The 18,106-nt window shown below is 42.1% G+C and overlaps 2 protein-coding genes across 2 annotated transcripts in view; one reads left to right on the top strand and one right to left on the bottom strand.

Moving 5' to 3' along the window:
* Nucleotides 1-5,266, top strand: part of ANGPT2 (angiopoietin 2) — a 45,314-nt gene extending 40,048 nt beyond the window's left edge. Inside the window, exons 8-9 of the mRNA XM_053380822.1 lie at nt 1,740-1,870; nt 4,398-5,266. Of these exons, the coding sequence (XP_053236797.1) occupies nt 1,740-1,870; nt 4,398-4,558 (292 nt within the window). The 3' untranslated portion in view covers nt 4,559-5,266. The remainder of the gene's footprint in view (nt 1-1,739; nt 1,871-4,397) is intronic.
* Nucleotides 1-18,106, bottom strand: part of MCPH1 (microcephalin 1) — a 107,357-nt gene that overhangs the window by 70,756 nt on the left and 18,495 nt on the right. The window contains exons 9-12 of the mRNA XM_053380829.1: nt 16,875-16,984; nt 13,010-13,047; nt 11,032-11,194; nt 5,768-5,845 (exon numbers count right to left, since the gene is read on the bottom strand). Coding sequence (XP_053236804.1) covers nt 5,768-5,845; nt 11,032-11,194; nt 13,010-13,047; nt 16,875-16,984 — 389 coding nt within the window. The remainder of the gene's footprint in view (nt 1-5,767; nt 5,846-11,031; nt 11,195-13,009; nt 13,048-16,874; nt 16,985-18,106) is intronic.

Genomic DNA, 18,106 nt, shown 5'->3' with positions numbered 1-18,106 from the left:
ATTCTGTGGGTCACAGCAATATCCTAAAGAAAGCTTTTGTTTCTTCTTCATAAGGAAGCAAAATATCATTCTGACTCCAACGTAAATATTTCCTCATCTGAAAATAGTTAGGCTCTACAGCAGGGATTTTTTTTAAAATGAAGGCAATATAATCTTTATAAAGGTAACTTTTGCAAAATGGGTCATTGCCCTTGTCCATTTACATTATTAAAAAGCAATTTCTACAGAACAAGATAGCTGTCTGCAAATATAGGTCCTTTTGAAATGCAACCAAGTTTTTGAGCCACAAAACGTAGCGTTTGAAAACATGTTTCACTTACGAAACATAGATTATTTTGATAGTCAACCTGACGGTGAAGCTATATAGTAACACTACTTGAAAGCAGTTTCTGCTTATCATTTTGAAAACTTTGAAATGTAAAGCAGCTGAGAAAAAGCCAAAATAAACACTGATATAGATTAAATAAAGTGGCAGCTGCTGAGGGAATCCAACATAAACTAGCAATGACAGTCTCCCCTAGCCATCCACTGAACATGATCCATGCACAGATATAGCCTGAAAAAGGCTGCATGTACCACCAAGAGTTACATGTCTAGTGATTTCAGCTGTGCACACTTTCCCCAAAAGAAAATATGTAAATCTCGACTGGGAGATGGAGAGACTTGATCCGGACCTCACTGACTGCTGTTGTTCAAGCATCAGTCATTATATGTTGTGCATAGATATTCTAAAGCTCGGTGTATTGTACCTATAAGCCATGATGATACAGGAAGCATTTGGTAGATCTGGCTTTGTCAGACATTAAATGTTTTCAAATGCACAGGTGGAATGGTTGCCAGAAAATGGCTTCAGATGTATGTCATCTGAATGCTCAGTGCTGAATCTGAGGCGATGTTCCCACGCTATATATCTGTAGCCATTTGCTGGCTTGAACTCACAGACATTTTCAAATGACAAGTAGGAAAATGTCAAAGGCCTTCACTTCATCAGGGCAATGAGACTGAATTATCAAACTTTGGATACATCCCCTTCAGGTTCTCTGTATTGCTCCTGAGACAGATCAGACTCCTTTCTGAATAACGTCTTAAATGTTTATAAATGCTAGCATAAAAAATAGACTCTGTTATATAGCAATTGGCTTGAACAGTCTCTTTCTTTCAGAATCTTAAGAGAAGCAGTGGGGGGCTGAGAACTTTTGAAAAATAAGACCACTTCTTGCAGGAATATAAATTGTAAGCTTTCTAATTCCAACTTGGACCTGCAAGGAAGAATACTTTCTGTGCCAAAACACCAGAGCACTAGTGTTATATCCCAGCTGAAGAATTGTATGTTTCAACAGGTCAAGCAATTCCATCAATGTGAATTTGCATACAAAAATTATATTTTGAAGAGGAAAAAACACTTTCTTTGGCTTTAGATCGCGAGCAGAGAACCTGTGGTCCTTCCAGAAGGCTCTGGACTGTAATTCAGTCACAGTTAATATCTATTCAAATCTCTTTGTTGTTTTTGCTAATCTAGTACAACAGTTCAGGAGCAAACAAGGCTATTTCTCTTCCAGAACAACACATTTTGTTGACAAGAAGTTCCTGGCATACTGTGTGCAAAAGACACATAGTAGATCATTAACTGGAGAACAGAACAGGATACTTCTTGGAAAACGCTTCCTTTCCAGCACAGACTTCACCACCACAATTGCTTCAGCATGTATTCGTTTGTTTCCCATTTTGCTTTTCTACAGGATCCACCTTAAAGGAGTTACGGGGACGGCAGGGAAAATAAGCAGCATAAGCCAACCAGGAAATGGTTTTAGCACAAAGGATGCAGACAATGACAAATGCATCTGCAAATGCTCACAAATGCTAACAGGAGGTAAGAGTAGCATTTTCTGCTCACTTCCTATTTTCAGACTCTTCCTATTTCTGCTGGCGCTGAATCGAGCCATAAAAGTAGATTTTGCCATGGTATCTGGGCAAAACCATGAAAAGTCCGAAATGTTGCAATTTGATGGCTTCCACATTTTTCCATTTTGATGCTCACTTTTGAATAAATAGCACATAACCAATTAACCAAAAAGTGGACACATTCAGTTGCCAGGGCTGTGCTCAACAGAACAGCAGTAAGTTCTGGTTTTGCATCGCAGCAGCAAAATACCTGGGACACTGCGATACAACCACTAGGACTTTATGACTGCAAGGGTGCAATCTGCAATGTAGCTTGTCCAAGTCAGATATGCAGACAGACAGAGGAAGTGAAGAAAATATGGGAATGGCGAACAGTCAAATTATCAACTTCCTTCCTTCCTTTTGAACCGGTGTAATGTCACAATAATAGTATGACAGTGTTAACTGATGAAACCTGAGTACAAAGTACTGTGACCTATAGCTAAAGAGGACCTTGGGATGCAACATAGAATTAGATAATGGCTGCATTTGGACGAAATGCTCAACCATGGTTTATCATTACAAGACTACACCTAGTCTCACTGGGCTCACACGCTCCCCTTCCTATCTTCTCTTTCTGCAAGAAGGAGATTCAAAACAAGGTACTGCTTCCATTTTAGGTGTCACTTGAACACTAAATTGTGGTTAATCTTAACTACAGTTAGCAAAAACCAGACAGCCTAATAAACTATGGCTTGGCTTGTTTCCACTAACCATAGTTAATACTGCCCAAAGTTTGTGCAGTCTTGCCCGATGTGGACCGGCTGCAGTTAATACTACTAATAAAAAACCTCTTCCTTGTGGCTACGGGGAAGAGAGCAGAGTGCATGAGCTCAGGGGAGGCTAGGCTAGTTCTCCTAACTCTAAACTATAGTTTAGCGTTTCGTTCCAGCGTGCTTGGTGCAGCTGCAGTTAACTCTATGCAGGCACTTACTGGGCTCTAAGCATTTTTGAATTCTTGGATTCCTCCCGATACCTTCAGTATCAGAGGCAAATACCGTATTTTCGCTCTATAGGACGCACTGGACAAAAGGACACACCTTGTTTTATAGGGGGGAGAAAAAAAATTCTTCCCCTCTCTGCCCAGCGCCTCTTCAGCGAAGTGGCAGGAGGTGCTGCGCAGAGAGGGTGCTGCCCCTTGTTTCCCCCCTCTAAAACAAGGTGCCGTTCAGGTTCCTTTCAACCTGCTCTTTGGGGCTGCTGGGGGGAAGCCCACCTCCAGCCCCAAAGAGCAAGTCGGGGAGCAGCAGAAAGGCGCGCAGCGGAGAGGCTGCTGCCATAGCCGCGCGCCACCTCTCCAGCCGGGAGAGGGTCGCGGGGCTATGGCAACACCCCCACCTCCCGCAAAAGCCCACAGGAGCCGCGCGGAGCTTGTGTGCGGTTTTTGAGGGCTTTTCCTGCCTGCCTTCCCCCTGCATTCGCTCCATAGGACACACACACATTTCCCCTTCATTTTTGGAGGGGGAAAAGTGTGTCCTATAGAGCGAAAAATACGGTACTTCTGAATGCCATTTGCTGGGGCATAACAGTAGGAAAGCTCATATCCTGCTTGTGGGATTCCCATAGGCAAGTGGTTGGCCACTGTGGGAAACAGGATATTAAGCTGGATAGGCCTTTGGTCTGATCCAGCAGAGCTGTTCTTATGTTCCTACCACAGGAACTTCACTCTGTAAACACTGCAGCAACTGCTATTACACATAGTAATAACAATTAGAAATAACTGTGCAGGCCCAGCAAAAGTAACTAGCGCCACTAGAACAGCTCATTTTTTAAACTCACCATTTTTAGATATATCTAGGAACTATAAAACCTAGAGAATGGCAACAGAGGGGATTCTGTTGCCCAGAAGCGGATAAAATTTGCAGGCACGGCATCCTCCTCTGAAGGGATGAATACTTTCCACATAAGAAAAGGATAGCTGCTGTGGTTTTCTTGCAAAAGAAAGCTTCAGGTTCTGGGGTGCCTGAAATAATTCCCTATGGTTTGGGATCAATTTGTACAACAACAGTGTTTATAAGAAAGGTGCCCCTAGAGAAGAAACCTGCTAATAGGTCCAGGGATTTTTGTGTTTGTGGGTCTTTTAAAGTTGACTGAGCAGAGAATTAAAAGGGGGCGATCAAATTTGATCCAGTGTGTTGAAGCACTTGATCCAGCACAAGGATCTCAGGATGAGTGCCAAGAGGGCTACATCATGTTGAACTTGTGCACTAAGATATATGTCTTTGATATAAAGCAGTTCCTGTTCAGCTTACTTAGAATGAGAGTAGCTAGAACAGCAGGTGTCAGGTGTATACGTGTATATAACATATACACATATACATATATTCTAGTATGTTGTGTACGTGTGATTATTTTAAGATTTATAAAAAAATCTGAGAATCTGTATAAACAACTTGAAAGCAATGCATCTATTATTATTTTTTCATACTCCCTTTCATTTATATTTTTTTAAACAGGATGGTGGTTTGATGCATGCGGTCCTTCCAATCTGAATGGCCTCTACTATCCATTGCGACAGAACACAAACAAATTTAAAGGAATTAAATGGTACTACTGGAAAGGCGCAGGCTACTCTCTCAAGGCCACAACTATGATGATCCGACCAGCAGATTTCTAAAAACATTTGCTCTTTGTATGAAGTGCCTATTGAAATAACTTCAAAATACTATATTTGACAAATATTTTAAGACCACAGATGCAGCTTAACTGGTTTTTTTCCGCCTGGATAACATGCACATATATCCTTCGGGAATCAGCTTGTTTTCAACAGCCACTGAATTTCATCGCAATTAAATGTCAAGCAAGAAGAGGTATCTGATGCAATAATGATTTGGCAAAAGAGAACAATAAAAGGACTCCCAACCAGCTTAAGGTGTTAGTGCATAACTGGAACTGTGAAATACATCTAGATCATAAACAGAAATTACTTAAGCTTTCGAAGTGATTCTTTATGCCCTTTTACTGAACTTTAATGACTACCTTAAAACAAGGGACACTTATTTGGTCATCTTTATTGTATTCCTATTCCTATCTCATGCCATGGTTGTAATTATGTACATAAGCACATTGTTTTGTAATTACTTCCTGTAGTCTGATTCCTACCATTTGTAATCACATATTTGGGGATATTTGGTAGCCCATACTAGTATATTTAATAAGGATTTGTAAAAAATATTTCTATGCTTTACATCCAGTACCAAGTATATAATAATAGACAACTATTTCCCCCTTTTAATATATCAGATATTTCCATCAGTATTTTAAAAGTCAGAATAGCCCTGCAACACATATTGTGTGGTTAAATATATTTTGTAGGAAAATTGCACTTTTCTTCTTTCCTAGTTCCTTTATGTTTAAATAACACCCAGTAGTTGGGACATTTCTCGGTATTTTGGATGCATTTAAACAACAGCAAACTGTTTCTGCTTTCTCTGAGAATTAAGTACAGATTAGAGCAGGAGTATCGGGACCAGCTTCCCGGGTGAAAGTTGACATTCTGATAACAGATGATTGACAGGAGGGTTGCCCCCACCCACCTGTCAAAAGCCTTTTCACAACATTTCCACTTAGGAATCACACCATAAGGGATGTTGTCAGCCCCATGTCTGGTGAATGGGGCGGTTTCATTAGAAATTTTACATGACTTGAAAGTTTGAATATTCCCGTACTAACAGGCCTTTGTCAAGAGAAGGTAAAGGGGAAGAAATTTTTTTGTCACCATTTGATTGGATATATTGTGAGCACACTTCTGTTGTTGATCCATATTCCAAGATAAAAAATTGACTTATTTCTGAATAAGTTAAAAAGTAAATCATGTATTACTTACTGGGGCTGCAGGGAAATCCACAGAGAGTTCATAGGGTTCTTCAGACATCCAGTGGCCATATTCAAGAGACCACAACACCTACAAAAAGATCAAACTATATTTAGTTGTATTCAGAACCTGAAGAGTAGTCTCTATGAATACATAAATAAAATAAATCAGAAGTTGAACAGGCAGCACTATATTGGGGTTCTACTCCCCATGTCAGATTCTGGGAAGCTATGAATTATACATATAGACGTAACATGGCAAAGAAAACATGGCGCTATAAATTTTAGTCTACTTAAACTGTTTCTCAGAAGTGATATACTACTGTGCAGAAAGACAAGATGAAAACTTAAAAGTCAAGGAAAAACACTGGAAAAACATTAAGGTTTTTCAATGAAGGTTAAGGGTTTCCAAGTCTGTAGATATGGGTCGGACCCACAGTATTATTTCAGATGTTTGGGATTTGGGGCATTTTTTTTCTTTTCTTTCCTCCCTCTTTAAACAGATGTCCATGCTGCATCACAGACTCCTTTTGAGGTGCCCTCAGTCTGAGAAGCAACTTTGCTGCATTACAAGGCAATCAGCTGTTCAAGAAGCACAACCTCAATGCTCTTTTGAAAATGGAAAGCAACTGCCCATGTCTTCGGATCCTGGCCATTGAGCCCAAGCTCTACTTATTTCTTTTCTAGCACACTGTTCATTCATGATCTCAGGGTGGGCTACAGCATAAGGGTTAAAACAACACCTTCACTATCAAGCAGATAAAACACCACACTTAAAGTAGTCATAAAAAGGTAAAGGTAAAGGACCCTTGACAGTTAAGTCCAGTCACGAACGACTCTGGGGTTGCAGCGCTCATCTCGCTTTACTGGCCGAGGGAGCTGACGTTTGTCCGCAGACAGTTTTTCCGGGTCTTGTGGCCAGCATGACTAAGCCGCTTCTGGCAAAACCAGAGCAGGGCACGGAAATGGCATTTACCTTCCCACCACAGCGGTACCTATTTATCTACTTGCGCTGGTGTGCTTTCGAACTGCTAGGTTGGCAGGAGCAGGGAATGAGCAACGGGAGCTCACCCCGTCGCGGGGATTTGGACCACCGACCTTCCAATTGGCAAGCCCAAGGCTCTGTGATTTACACCACAGCGTCACCTGTAGTCATAGGCAACTCCAAACTTTCTTAAAACTAAGCTACAACTGTGAAATTGAACTCCATCAAACTAAGGCAAAGGCTTGAGGTAAACAAGATTGGCGCCAATTGTACTTCAGCAAGTGAGGTACCTCCGCAAAGAGGACCGCTGCAAGAGAATACCAATGTTGATGTTAAAAAACGAGTCTTGTGGCACTTAGAGAGCAACAAAGGAAGCACAGCATAGCTTTTCATGCACTACAGTCATAAGATGCTGTCTTATTATGGCACTGGATGATCATGAAAGCTAATGGTGTCACACAACCCCTTGTTGCTTTTGCTGCTGACTAAGCCTGCAGTGCTAAACCCACTTACTTGGGAGCAAGCCCCATTGAAATCAGTAGGATTTACTTCACAGTAGACATGGTTACGATTGGGCTGTAACATGGTTGATGTAGGATTGAGCTGGAAAACAATGTAGCATAGAAACCAAGCTTGCTTGGCTGTTTTGAACAGATCTGCTGAAAAATTCAAATACGTCTTATATCGTCTTGCAACTATGCCACTACTTAGTGGCATACATTGCAACTATGCCACTAGTCCCATGAGACAGAGAAGTAGAGAGGAACAGTGACTTTTATCTGTGCAGCATTAACTGCGAGTAAAAATCTACTTTCTTGCTACAGACCCAAGCGTCTACCAAATTTGTGTTCCTTAGATGCGTGAGTGGCTCCCCTAGATAGCATGTTTGTGGTTCAGCAGCCTATAACTGTGGAAAAGACCTGGTGGAAGTCAGAAAACCTCCTTTGTGTATGGCTTTTTTGGCCCTAAAAAGTCACCCACTTGTAGCTGGTGATCTTTGGATACAAGTCTATATTTACCAAGTTTATTGCTTCTTTTATTTGGCAATCTGCTTAGAAAAAGGTTTCGGGTGCAAAGCACAGTTGTTGATTTATTTCGGCAATCTGGAGCAATTCAAAACTGTCTCAAGTTATGAAAATTTAATAAAACTTAAGTTTTTTTAAAAAAATTTATTCTCGGCTCCCACACTACATAGGACACACGTGCAAGGATATGAACAAATAGTTTAGGCTTCCTTGCACCAACTGGCCGTCCTTCCTCAGCTGTAACCTGACTGTAATTACAGTAGCTAACTCCACTGGCAATTTCTGTCTCTCGGTGCTATGCAAAATTAGATAATGTGTGAAACAATAAAACAGACAGCAAAAATCAAAGCCATTCATTGTTAGATCAGTGGTCAGCAGCTGGGGTGTTCATAACAATGATTTAACATGCCCATACCCGGAGGGGCCATTACAAAGAGAGCTGAACAAAAGATCAAAACAAGTGCAGTTGAAAACGGTTCAATGACTTTTTCCACAGGAACAATATGACATCCTCTGTTATGTGTGTCACTTCCGCCACTGGCTTCTATTTAAGAAAAAGACTGGGATGTGTTCTGTCACAAATTTTCACCAATAAAAGATTTAATGCAATTATTGTCTGGTAAGTGAGGGAAGAACATTGTTAACAGTATCCGGTGACTTGCCAAATCTTTGCCAACTCATGGTAATCCTTCTTAAATCAACAAAGGGGTAGTGGCTCAGAAGCATTAATGGTTGAATGAAGGCCTGTCAATTGTCTCCGAAAGCTCTTGGAGTAATAATGGACTGTTTCAAACAAAGCAATAAACCATGGTTTAGTGCTAGGCAAAATGCCTGAGTGAATCTTCTGTTTTCTGCACACCCATCTTGTTTTCCTGAGTGGATAGGGTGACTTTGCTAACATTCAAAGTGACTTTCTCTGCATATACACCAAAGACCTAGGATTAGTCTCAAACTCCTGTCCATTTCAAAATATGCTAACTTTAAACCATGGGTTATGAAGCAGGCTTGTTTAATTAAGCCGGCATTTGTGATAAACTACAATCCCCGGTTCACACACAACAAGCAGAAATAAGGAGAAAGTGAAATTAAATACTGGCTCCATCACCAAATTCTTGGAGCTTTTCCCAGGCTCAACCCCCCCCCCTTCTTTTCTTTTTTCCCTGTTCCTGGACCTCAAGGGCTCTTCCAGTTTGTCCTACTCAAATACCAGATTATTTTATCTGAGAAGTTTGCAATGCACGGTACACATGACACACAAGTTATCCAGGTCACTTTGAACGTTGCTAATGGAGAAAAGAAGATACTTGTGAAATATAACATTTCAAGAGATTCCGGTATGGCTAACGTAACACCAAATAGGGGAAAACAGAAAGCAAACATTAGACAATGCAGTTCAAATCTTCAAAAAACAAGTTGTGTAAAAGTTTTAGTTTAAAAGTACTTATTAATGTACAATTGCAGGCAATGCCATACCTATATTGGTTTTATTTACAGGCCTGATTCAGAAACATCTAGCCAGATATCATTTATTTCAACACGGTTTCAGAAAATATGATCCATCTGGCACAGAAATCCCCTGGCATTAAATGACTTCCTGTTTCTGCAGCTGTATTTGATTCCTTCCTAGTCCTGGGACAGTGGGGTTTCAGTTGTCTTTTGCTTATAATCTATTTTTCTTAAAATAACTACATAGTAGTATGTAGAGTTTGAATACTAGTTTACCATTCTTTTGAATGTCTGTGTTTCATCCCATTAGATTTTAAAATAATGTAGAAAATATATGTAAACCCCTCGCTGTTATTTCTGGAGTTTATTTTTAGGCTGATTTAATGCTGAAAGCAACTCCTATACAGTGAATTGAAAATCTAGATTGAGGTGGGGAATCTTTTGGCCTAGCAGGCCAGATCCCTATCTGTCCCAACCTTGTGGGCCAACTTTGACGAGTGAGCAGGATGACCCACCTGTCAATTACCTCATGCCATTATGATGCTAGAGGATTGACGCCCATCCATCTGACAAAATCCCTTGTGCAGCACTTTCCAAGTGCCCAACAGTCAGTAGTACTGCAGTTCCCAAGAGCCTTTGCCAGTCCTATGTCTTCCTGTGCCAAGCATAGGGCTAGCAAAGCTGATTTCTGCAGGGATCAGCTGCACAATCGAGTTCCCCAAGGGGAACTTGGCCATGCAAGTTGACTCCTCAGGCTTTAATGTCAACTTCATTCCTGCTTTCTGGAAAGACCAGCTGCATGGTCGAGTTCCCCATAGAGAAGTTAACTGCATAGCTGATCCAGCCTGCTCCGCACCTGACATCACATGTGCTGGGTCAAATTTCCCCACCCCACTCTAGATGAATAAAGCATATACTCGTGATTTAATACAGGCTTCCTCAAACGCGGCCCTCCAGATGTTTTGAGACTACAATTCCCATCATCCCTGACCACTGGTCCTGCTAGCTAGGGATCATGGGAGTTGTAGACCAAAAACATCTGGAGGGCAGAGGTTGAGGAAGCCTGGTTTAACATGTATGTTCAGTTCAATGTTCACCAAACCATCTGCAGATGTTCAGCAAAAGTTGTAGTGCTCGATAGCATCCAGAAAATGGCAAGCAGAAATCTGTTTGTACAATGGAGCTTTCTCACCTCCCCCTTGTAAAGTCAGTCCTGAGGGTTGGAGGAATGATATGATATGATGCATGATATTGATATGCGACCAAGAGCTGCAGCTGTGTGTGTGTGTGTAAATTAGAGACCTCACCCCTTTTACTCAAACAAGGGGCTCCTCCCCAATGTAATAATCTAGCAACAGTCATCCATCACCATATGGGTGGAATCAGTTATTGCTTTAGTTCTGTTTCCTGATTACTTACTAACAACAGAAAAGAAACATCCATCCTAAAATTAATTTCCCTTTGGTTTGGGGTGCAGAGTGGCCTGAATCCTTCAGTCTCTGCTGTGTTCCCAATACCCACCCACCCCCAACTCCATGCCTGCAGTTTGGGTTTGCTTTGGGGGAAACGAAACTCTCAATGGGAACATTGTGCATTGACAGAATGCCAAAGAAATGTGGAAATAACAGTGCTTAAGTTCAGAAGTTTGTATTGATTGCCTTATGTATGACTGTTGCAAAACCTGAAGCTATCCTGATCATCAGCACACCTGAAACATTTCATGTAATGGAGGATTATGTGTTCATTTAGAAATAGCTAAAAATATCAAATAGTTAAGGAAAGAGAAGAAACAATGAATGGATGGTCAGCCATATTACTTACCCATTCGTAACATAGAATCCAACAGCCGCGAGCAATTCCCATCAATATGTTTAAAGTACGACGGGAGCTCCCTGCAATCACATGGCTTGTATTGTCACGCACTTCATCTGAAAACAGAAAGCCTCCCAACTTCTTCACCACCTGAACAACCACATTCTGCTTCCTTCAAAGAGAGATGGAGAGAAGTCCATAATACAAGTTAATATGGCTAAATAGAATATTTTTGAAATTGTGGATTTTTAAAAATTGATATATGCATATCATTACATATCCATAAGCACTGAAAAAACATCAGCACAAATATGCTGGTCTTGACTTAGGCTGCAACTTTAAGGACAAGTAAGATTTGGGGGCTGCTGCATAAACATACAGAAGGTTGCACCGCCAGTCATGCTTCTCCACTGACATATGTTTCTCCATACAGGCAATGATTTTTAGGGTTTACATACACAAACTCACAGATATATCCCTAAGAAGCAAAGTATTTCAGAAACCACCACTAGACAGAATGGAAAGTGCAAGTTTGTCAGATGCTCTTTGCTAAGTACGTGGAGAAGTCTTGCTGCGCATCCGCATATTATGGCAGCTGCCCTCAACATCTGGCTTATTTGTAGCATCCCTTGGAAAATAGCATGTGTTCTATAGTACCTGTTGCACAAAAGTAACTAAAATAGATTTGTTATGGTGTGTTTTTAAAAAAATTAGAAAACTACAGCAAACTTCAGAGCCCAAAGACCAAAAGTTAGACTCCGTGTATACTTAAATTTCAACTTTCTAATCACATGTTATATTTTCTACCGGTAGCTTTGCTAGTTATAGCTTGGTGTGCTCAACTCTATACATGGTATCCAGCTAAACAATTCCACTAGCAGAAGCATTTCTGGTTGCATAACGCAACTCCACCCCTTCCCCAGACGCCTTGTGAATCTGTTCCGGAGGATCCAGGGAAGAAGTAGTTCTCTGGTGCTTCTGCTAGCAAAACTGCTTAGTTCAATGCTGCCCTGTTATTCCTACCGTAGTCAACCAAACCTTGCCATTTAAGTTACATAGCCCTGTAATTTGTTGTTTAGTCGTTTAATCGTGTCCGACTCTTCGTGACCCCATGGACCAGAGCACGCCAGGCACTCCTGTCTTCCACAACCTCCCACAGCTTGGTCAAACTCATGTTTGTAGTTTCAAGAACACTGTCCAACCATCTCGTCCTCTGTCGTCCCCTTCTCCTTGTGCTCTCCATCTTTCCCAACATCAGGGTCTTTTCCAGGGAGTCTTCTCTTCTCATGAGGTGGCCGAAGTATTGCAGCCTTAGCTTCAGGATCTGCCCTTCCAGTTAGCACTCAGGGCTGATTTCCTTCAGAATGGATAGGTTTGATCTGCTTGCAGGCCATGGGACTCTCAAGAGTGTCCTCCAGCTCCATAATTCAAAAGCACCAATTCTTCGGCGATCAGCCTTCTTTATGGTCCAGATCTCACTTCCATACATCACTACTGGGAAAACCATGGCTTTAACTATATGGACCTTTGTTGGCAAGGTGATGTCTCTGTAATACTAGTTCTATAATGCTGCCATTATGATCCGATGAAGAGTAACTATGCGAAGGACAGCAAGGACAAGTGCACTAGCTCTGCCCCCTTCCATCACCGCCCCAGTCACCTTCAACCTATAGAGGATGGCTGTGTGAAGAGGGGAGCTTCCTGTATTTGCAAAGGTTTGAAAACGTTCTTCCCCCCATTTGGGAACCCTCATTTCTTTCAGCGTTCCAAAAGAGGTGTGGAGCTTCCACAGATACCAGAAGCTCCCCTCTTCACAAAATCATCATCCATAAGTTGAGTGTGACAGGACAATCATGGAAGGTAAGAGGAACTAGCATTCCACTGACCTGCCTCACATGTTTACATTTCACTGGCTTGTAACACCTGCCTGGGTCTACAAACCAAGATATACGCAGGCAGGAATGTCATCAAAATATCTAGTACTTACTCAGAAGGCATGCTTGTCATGACCAATGTTCTTGATGGCTACAGGGTTAAGGAAGGAAAGAAGGAAGAGCATGTCAAACAAGTATGAGACATTTCCACCCAGAGTTGTAGTTATCAACCTTCCACTGAAGACATAAAGATGTAAATCATATGAAGATTAAAGTTTCCCTTTACTGGTTATATAGTACCATATATGGAGGTTATGCCAGAAGTATCCAGTAAAAGCAAGATTTTATTTTGTTTCTGTTCACATAGCCTCTGTTGGGAAGAAAGGTTGAGTGCTGGGCCATGCTCAAGCAAGTCTTTTCTAATCAAATCTGTGGCCATTTGGTGTCAACATAGCATCATACACACAGTAGAGGGAATTCATCCCTCCCCTTCACTGCTCTTATACACTGAAAGGACACAGGACGGGATTGTGGGATCAAGCTGGCTAGCTTCACACTCCTGCTGCCAATGCACATGCTTGGGCACACCCTGTCAGCTCTGAGTTTGGTGGTCATTCTGCGGCTATTCTGTATGCATAGCACTTATTCACATGTGGGGAATTCCTGAATGGTCCTGAATTTCCTGCTTTGTTGGTCAGCAGGGGTCATGGCCACAGCATGCACTGATGCAGAGAGAGCAGTGCTAGCCACACGCTCTCTCGTGCATACAGCATGTAATGAGGCTTGTGTGAATACCCCCAATATGCAAATACTATGTACAGTATGTTACAAGAATAATAGGATTCTTGGTTATTCATTTTGATGACCTGGATTCTTTAATACTGGGGGGGGGGATGTAGCTTTAGACATGAAGTCCGCTGAGCCTGAACTTGCCTCTATCTCTTGTTAAACTGTAAATGCACTGTTATGGACCTGCCTCCACTGCCTACAGAGGTGATGCAACCATTAAATAATTTGAACATCCTTGATTAATCATATTAAATTCTGTTGTGCTCTAATCTGCAAGACACACCAAGTGATTTTATTATTTCAGAGAACATGTCATTTAGATAAGTGAATAGATTGAAGCATTGGACAGATAAATTCAATTACACACACACACACACATTCTCTCTCTCTTTCCCCTACTGAAGTATATTAAAGAACACATTAGCAAATCCACAACAAATTATTGGTACAGTACTAAGCAAAAGAGAGCCACTTTGTTAATAGGAGATGCACACACAGGCAAGCCCCACACCCTCTCTGAACCACACCAGAGACTTTGGAAAAGTACTTTGATTCCTGTGTTTGTACATGGAACTGAGCAACACTGAAAAGAACACTTTAAGCTGCCAACTACTCAAAAATTAACAGCCATTTAATAATTTGTTTGTACCCACTGACTATAAGTGGGACCTGTAATCAAATGGCAGTGTGAAGTCTTCCTCCTCAGTGCACAAGTCTGTTGGACATACCCTCTAACATGACACTTTGTTCCAATTTCCTTCCACCTAGTTCTCCATCATTCCTCTCCCCACAAAGCCAGTGGCAACTAAGCATGCTGACTGGGCAGCTTTTTAATATTCTTCCCCCCGCCCCCGATTACTGATATCTCCCTCTTGTGCGACATAAGTGACATTCACTCTTGAACTTTGAAAATATAGGAAATATTTATATAGGAATATATATGACATATACAATATATCATAATATATAATGCATCTATCTATCTATCTATCTATCTAGGTGGCGCTGTGGTCTAAACCACTAAGACTCTTGGGCTTGCTGATCAGAAGGTCGGCGGTTTGAATCCCTGTGACGGGATGAGCTCCTGTTGCTTGGTCCCAGCTCCTGCCAACCTAGCAGTTTGAAAGCAAATAGATAAATGGGTACTGCTCTGGTGGGAAGGTAAACGATGTTTCCGTGTGCTGCTCTGGTTTTGCCACCTGTATGCTACAACAGCAGCAAGAATACTTATTGCAAAGTATTGGAAGACACAAGAACTACCCACTTTGGAAGAATGGCAGATGAAGGTGATGGACTATATGGGATTGGCAGAAATGACTGGCAGAATCCGAGACCAGGGAGAAGAGTCGGTGGAAGAAAATTGGAAGAAATTTAAAGATTATTTACAGAAATATTGTAAAATTAATGAGTGTTAGAATGATGTTGGATTGAAATTAAGTGGTTTCCAGCTGTAATGCTTTAAGAGATATGAAAAAAAAGGATTATAAATAGGTAATAATATAATGGTAAGGATTTGCTGAACTAACAATTTGGGGTGGAATACAAAAAAGGGAGGTATGACGAGGTCCGGGAAACAAGTTAAAAGAAAATAAGTAATTGAAAATGTATGTGTGTTTTTCTTTTCTTAAAAAGTTTCTTTATTCTGTATTTTTGTTATTCTGTTTTTTCTTATTTTATTTTATTGTAATATTATAAAAAATCTTAATAAATATCTTATATATATAAAAAAAAATTTAAGAGCCATTAAGCATCGATCCCCACAATAACAAAGTCAAGGAGTTGAGAGCCAAAATGGGGCCATCACAGAGAAAAGAGGGAGGTATTGCCCTGCTTGAGGGAACCATGAAATATAATGATATATATTTCCTAAATTAGGAGGCAACGCTCCCACCAGCCCCCCAACAAGAAACAGCCTTATGAGGATAAGTATGTGCCGTGCCATAGCTATGAAATGTTGAGTTTCAATTGAAAAAGAAACTCAGAAAAACAAAGTCGGGGGCAGAGCAGAATCCACGTTCTGTTTGGAAGGAATGGCTTTCTGGAACTCTGAACAGGAACACTTCCGTAGGAATACACGGAAACATTTTGCTGCATGCCCCACTGAACAGGCTTAATCATAAAAAGCCTTGCTGTTGATTCCCTGATTTAGTACCCCTTGCCCCTCATGCTAAAACTCACTGTGGAGAGGGCAGGGAAGACAGGAACAATACAGTGGTGCCCCGCAAGACGAACGCCTCGCAAAACGAAAAACTCGCAAGACGAAAGAGTTTTCCGTTTTGGAGGTGCTTCGCAAAACGAATTTCCCTATGGGCTTGCTTCGCAAGAAGAAAGCCCATAGGGAAATCTCCGCCGGCCTTCAGAAGAGGTCCTGGACCTCTTCTGAAGGCCGGCAGGGGGCAAAAGTCTTTGCTCCCCCCCGCCTGCCTTCCCGGGATAGCGGAGAAGCGCAGCGCGTTTCTCCGCTATCCCGATGGCTTTTGAAGGCAGGCCGGGGGGAGCAAAGACTTTGGCCCACCGCCGGCCTTCAGAAGAGGTCCTGGACCTCTTCTGAAGGCCGGCGGGGGGCAAAAGTCTTTGCTCCCCCCGCCTGCCTTCCCGGGACAGCGGAGACTTCTCCGCTGTCCCGGGGCGATCTGAAAATGCTGGCGGGCGGCAGCGAAGGCTGCGCTGCCGCCCGCCAGCATTTTAAAATCCCCTGGACAGCGGAGACTTCTCCGCTGTCCCGGGGCGATCTGAAAATGCTGGCGGGCGGCAGCGAACGCTGCGCTGCCGCCCGCCAGCATTTTCAGATCGCCCCGGGACAGCGGAGAAGTCCTTGCCCCCCCCCCGCCTTCAGAAGAGGTTGGGGGACAGACTGTCCCCGGACCTGGTCTGAAGGCGGTTTCCCTAGGAACGCATTGATTGATTTTCAATGCATTCCTATGGGAAACCGTGCTTCGCAAGACGAAAAACTCGCAAGAAGAAAAAACTTGCGGAACGAATTAATTTCGTCTTGCGAGGCACCACTGTACTGGCACCTCTCTTCCCTGCCCCCCCAGGAAGGCAAATATCAGATGGATGGGTGATTTAAGAATGCTACACATGGAAGGAAGTCTTTCTCCAGAGCTGTATCCCTATAATGCACTTCCTATATGCCTATTTCCATGCATACTGTATGTGTTTCTTGATATTCTGACCAGGCACACTCACCTTTTTGAGTCTCCCGGTACTCATTAATTTCTCACTAGGCTCATTCACTTGGTCACACAAAAATTCACATGAACCATCTTTGACTTCATCCATGGACAAATTGTCACCACCTAGAAACCAAGGTCATTCAAAACAGCAGTAAATAATCTGGAAAAGGAATAAGATTAGATGCAGCTCTGTACAGTGGTGCCTCGCAAGACGAAATTAATCCGTTCTGCGAGTCTCTTCGTCTTGCGGTTTTTTCGTCTTGCGAAGCACGGCTATTAGTGGCTTAGCGGCTATTAACGGCTTAGCGGCTATTAACGGCTTAGCGGCTTTAAGAAAAAGGAAACAAACTCACAAGAACTCGCAAGACGTTTCGTCTTCCGAAGCAAGTCCATAGGGAAATTCGTCTTGCAGAACGACTCAAAAAACGGAAAACCCTTTCGTCTAGCGAGTTTTTCGTCTTGCGAGGCATTCGTCTTGCGGGGCACCACTGTACATACAAAACCCACAATTTTTGTAGAATGGACATTTTTCAAAATGTGACTGATGCAACTCTTTCAAGCTGTGTAGAATTAAATGCCATGCTATTACAAACTTTCCGTTTGCCCCAGCCTCTCCCATGCTGTTCTGGGGGGTTCTCCCACCCCCAAGTCCATTTCAAGGGGTGAAGGGGTGCACAGAGGAGGGAAGAGCTTCCATTGACAGGGCTCCTTAGCTGAATCCCACCCTGGACCTCCCTCCAAACATATGGGGTTCCCCAATATTATGTAAATTATTTTCATCTTACAGTCTACTATTTTCAGCACAAAATATTTGAAACAAATAGGTGAACCCATTGCTGTTGGTTAAAATGTGGCAAGTTTAATAATGTCATTAATGAAAATTATATTTCAATATAATTTAGATTGTTTACAGTACAATCCTATTTCTGTCTCCTCAGAAGTAAGCCCCTTTGAGTTCATATGGACTTACTCCCAGGTGAGTGTGCACAGGACTGCAGCCTTAATGTTGTCTTTTACTTTGCTATATAGACATTATCTGGTATATACAGTATTCATTTAGTACAAACACGCTTTCATAAAGCAATTGTGAACTTTTCCATATTATTTTTTCCTGTATAGGTAAAGGTAAAGGGACCCCTGACCATTAGGTCCAGTCGTGGCCGACTCTGGGGTTGCGCGCTCATCTCGCTTTACTGGCCGAGGGAGCCGGCGTACAGCTTCCAGGTCATGTGGCCAGCAAGACTA

The sequence above is a fragment of the Podarcis raffonei genome, chromosome 3, assembly GCF_027172205.1.
Source record: "Podarcis raffonei isolate rPodRaf1 chromosome 3, rPodRaf1.pri, whole genome shotgun sequence".
Lineage (NCBI taxonomy): Eukaryota > Metazoa > Chordata > Lepidosauria > Squamata > Lacertidae > Podarcis > Podarcis raffonei.
This window is presented reverse-complemented; position numbering and strand designations above follow the sequence as displayed.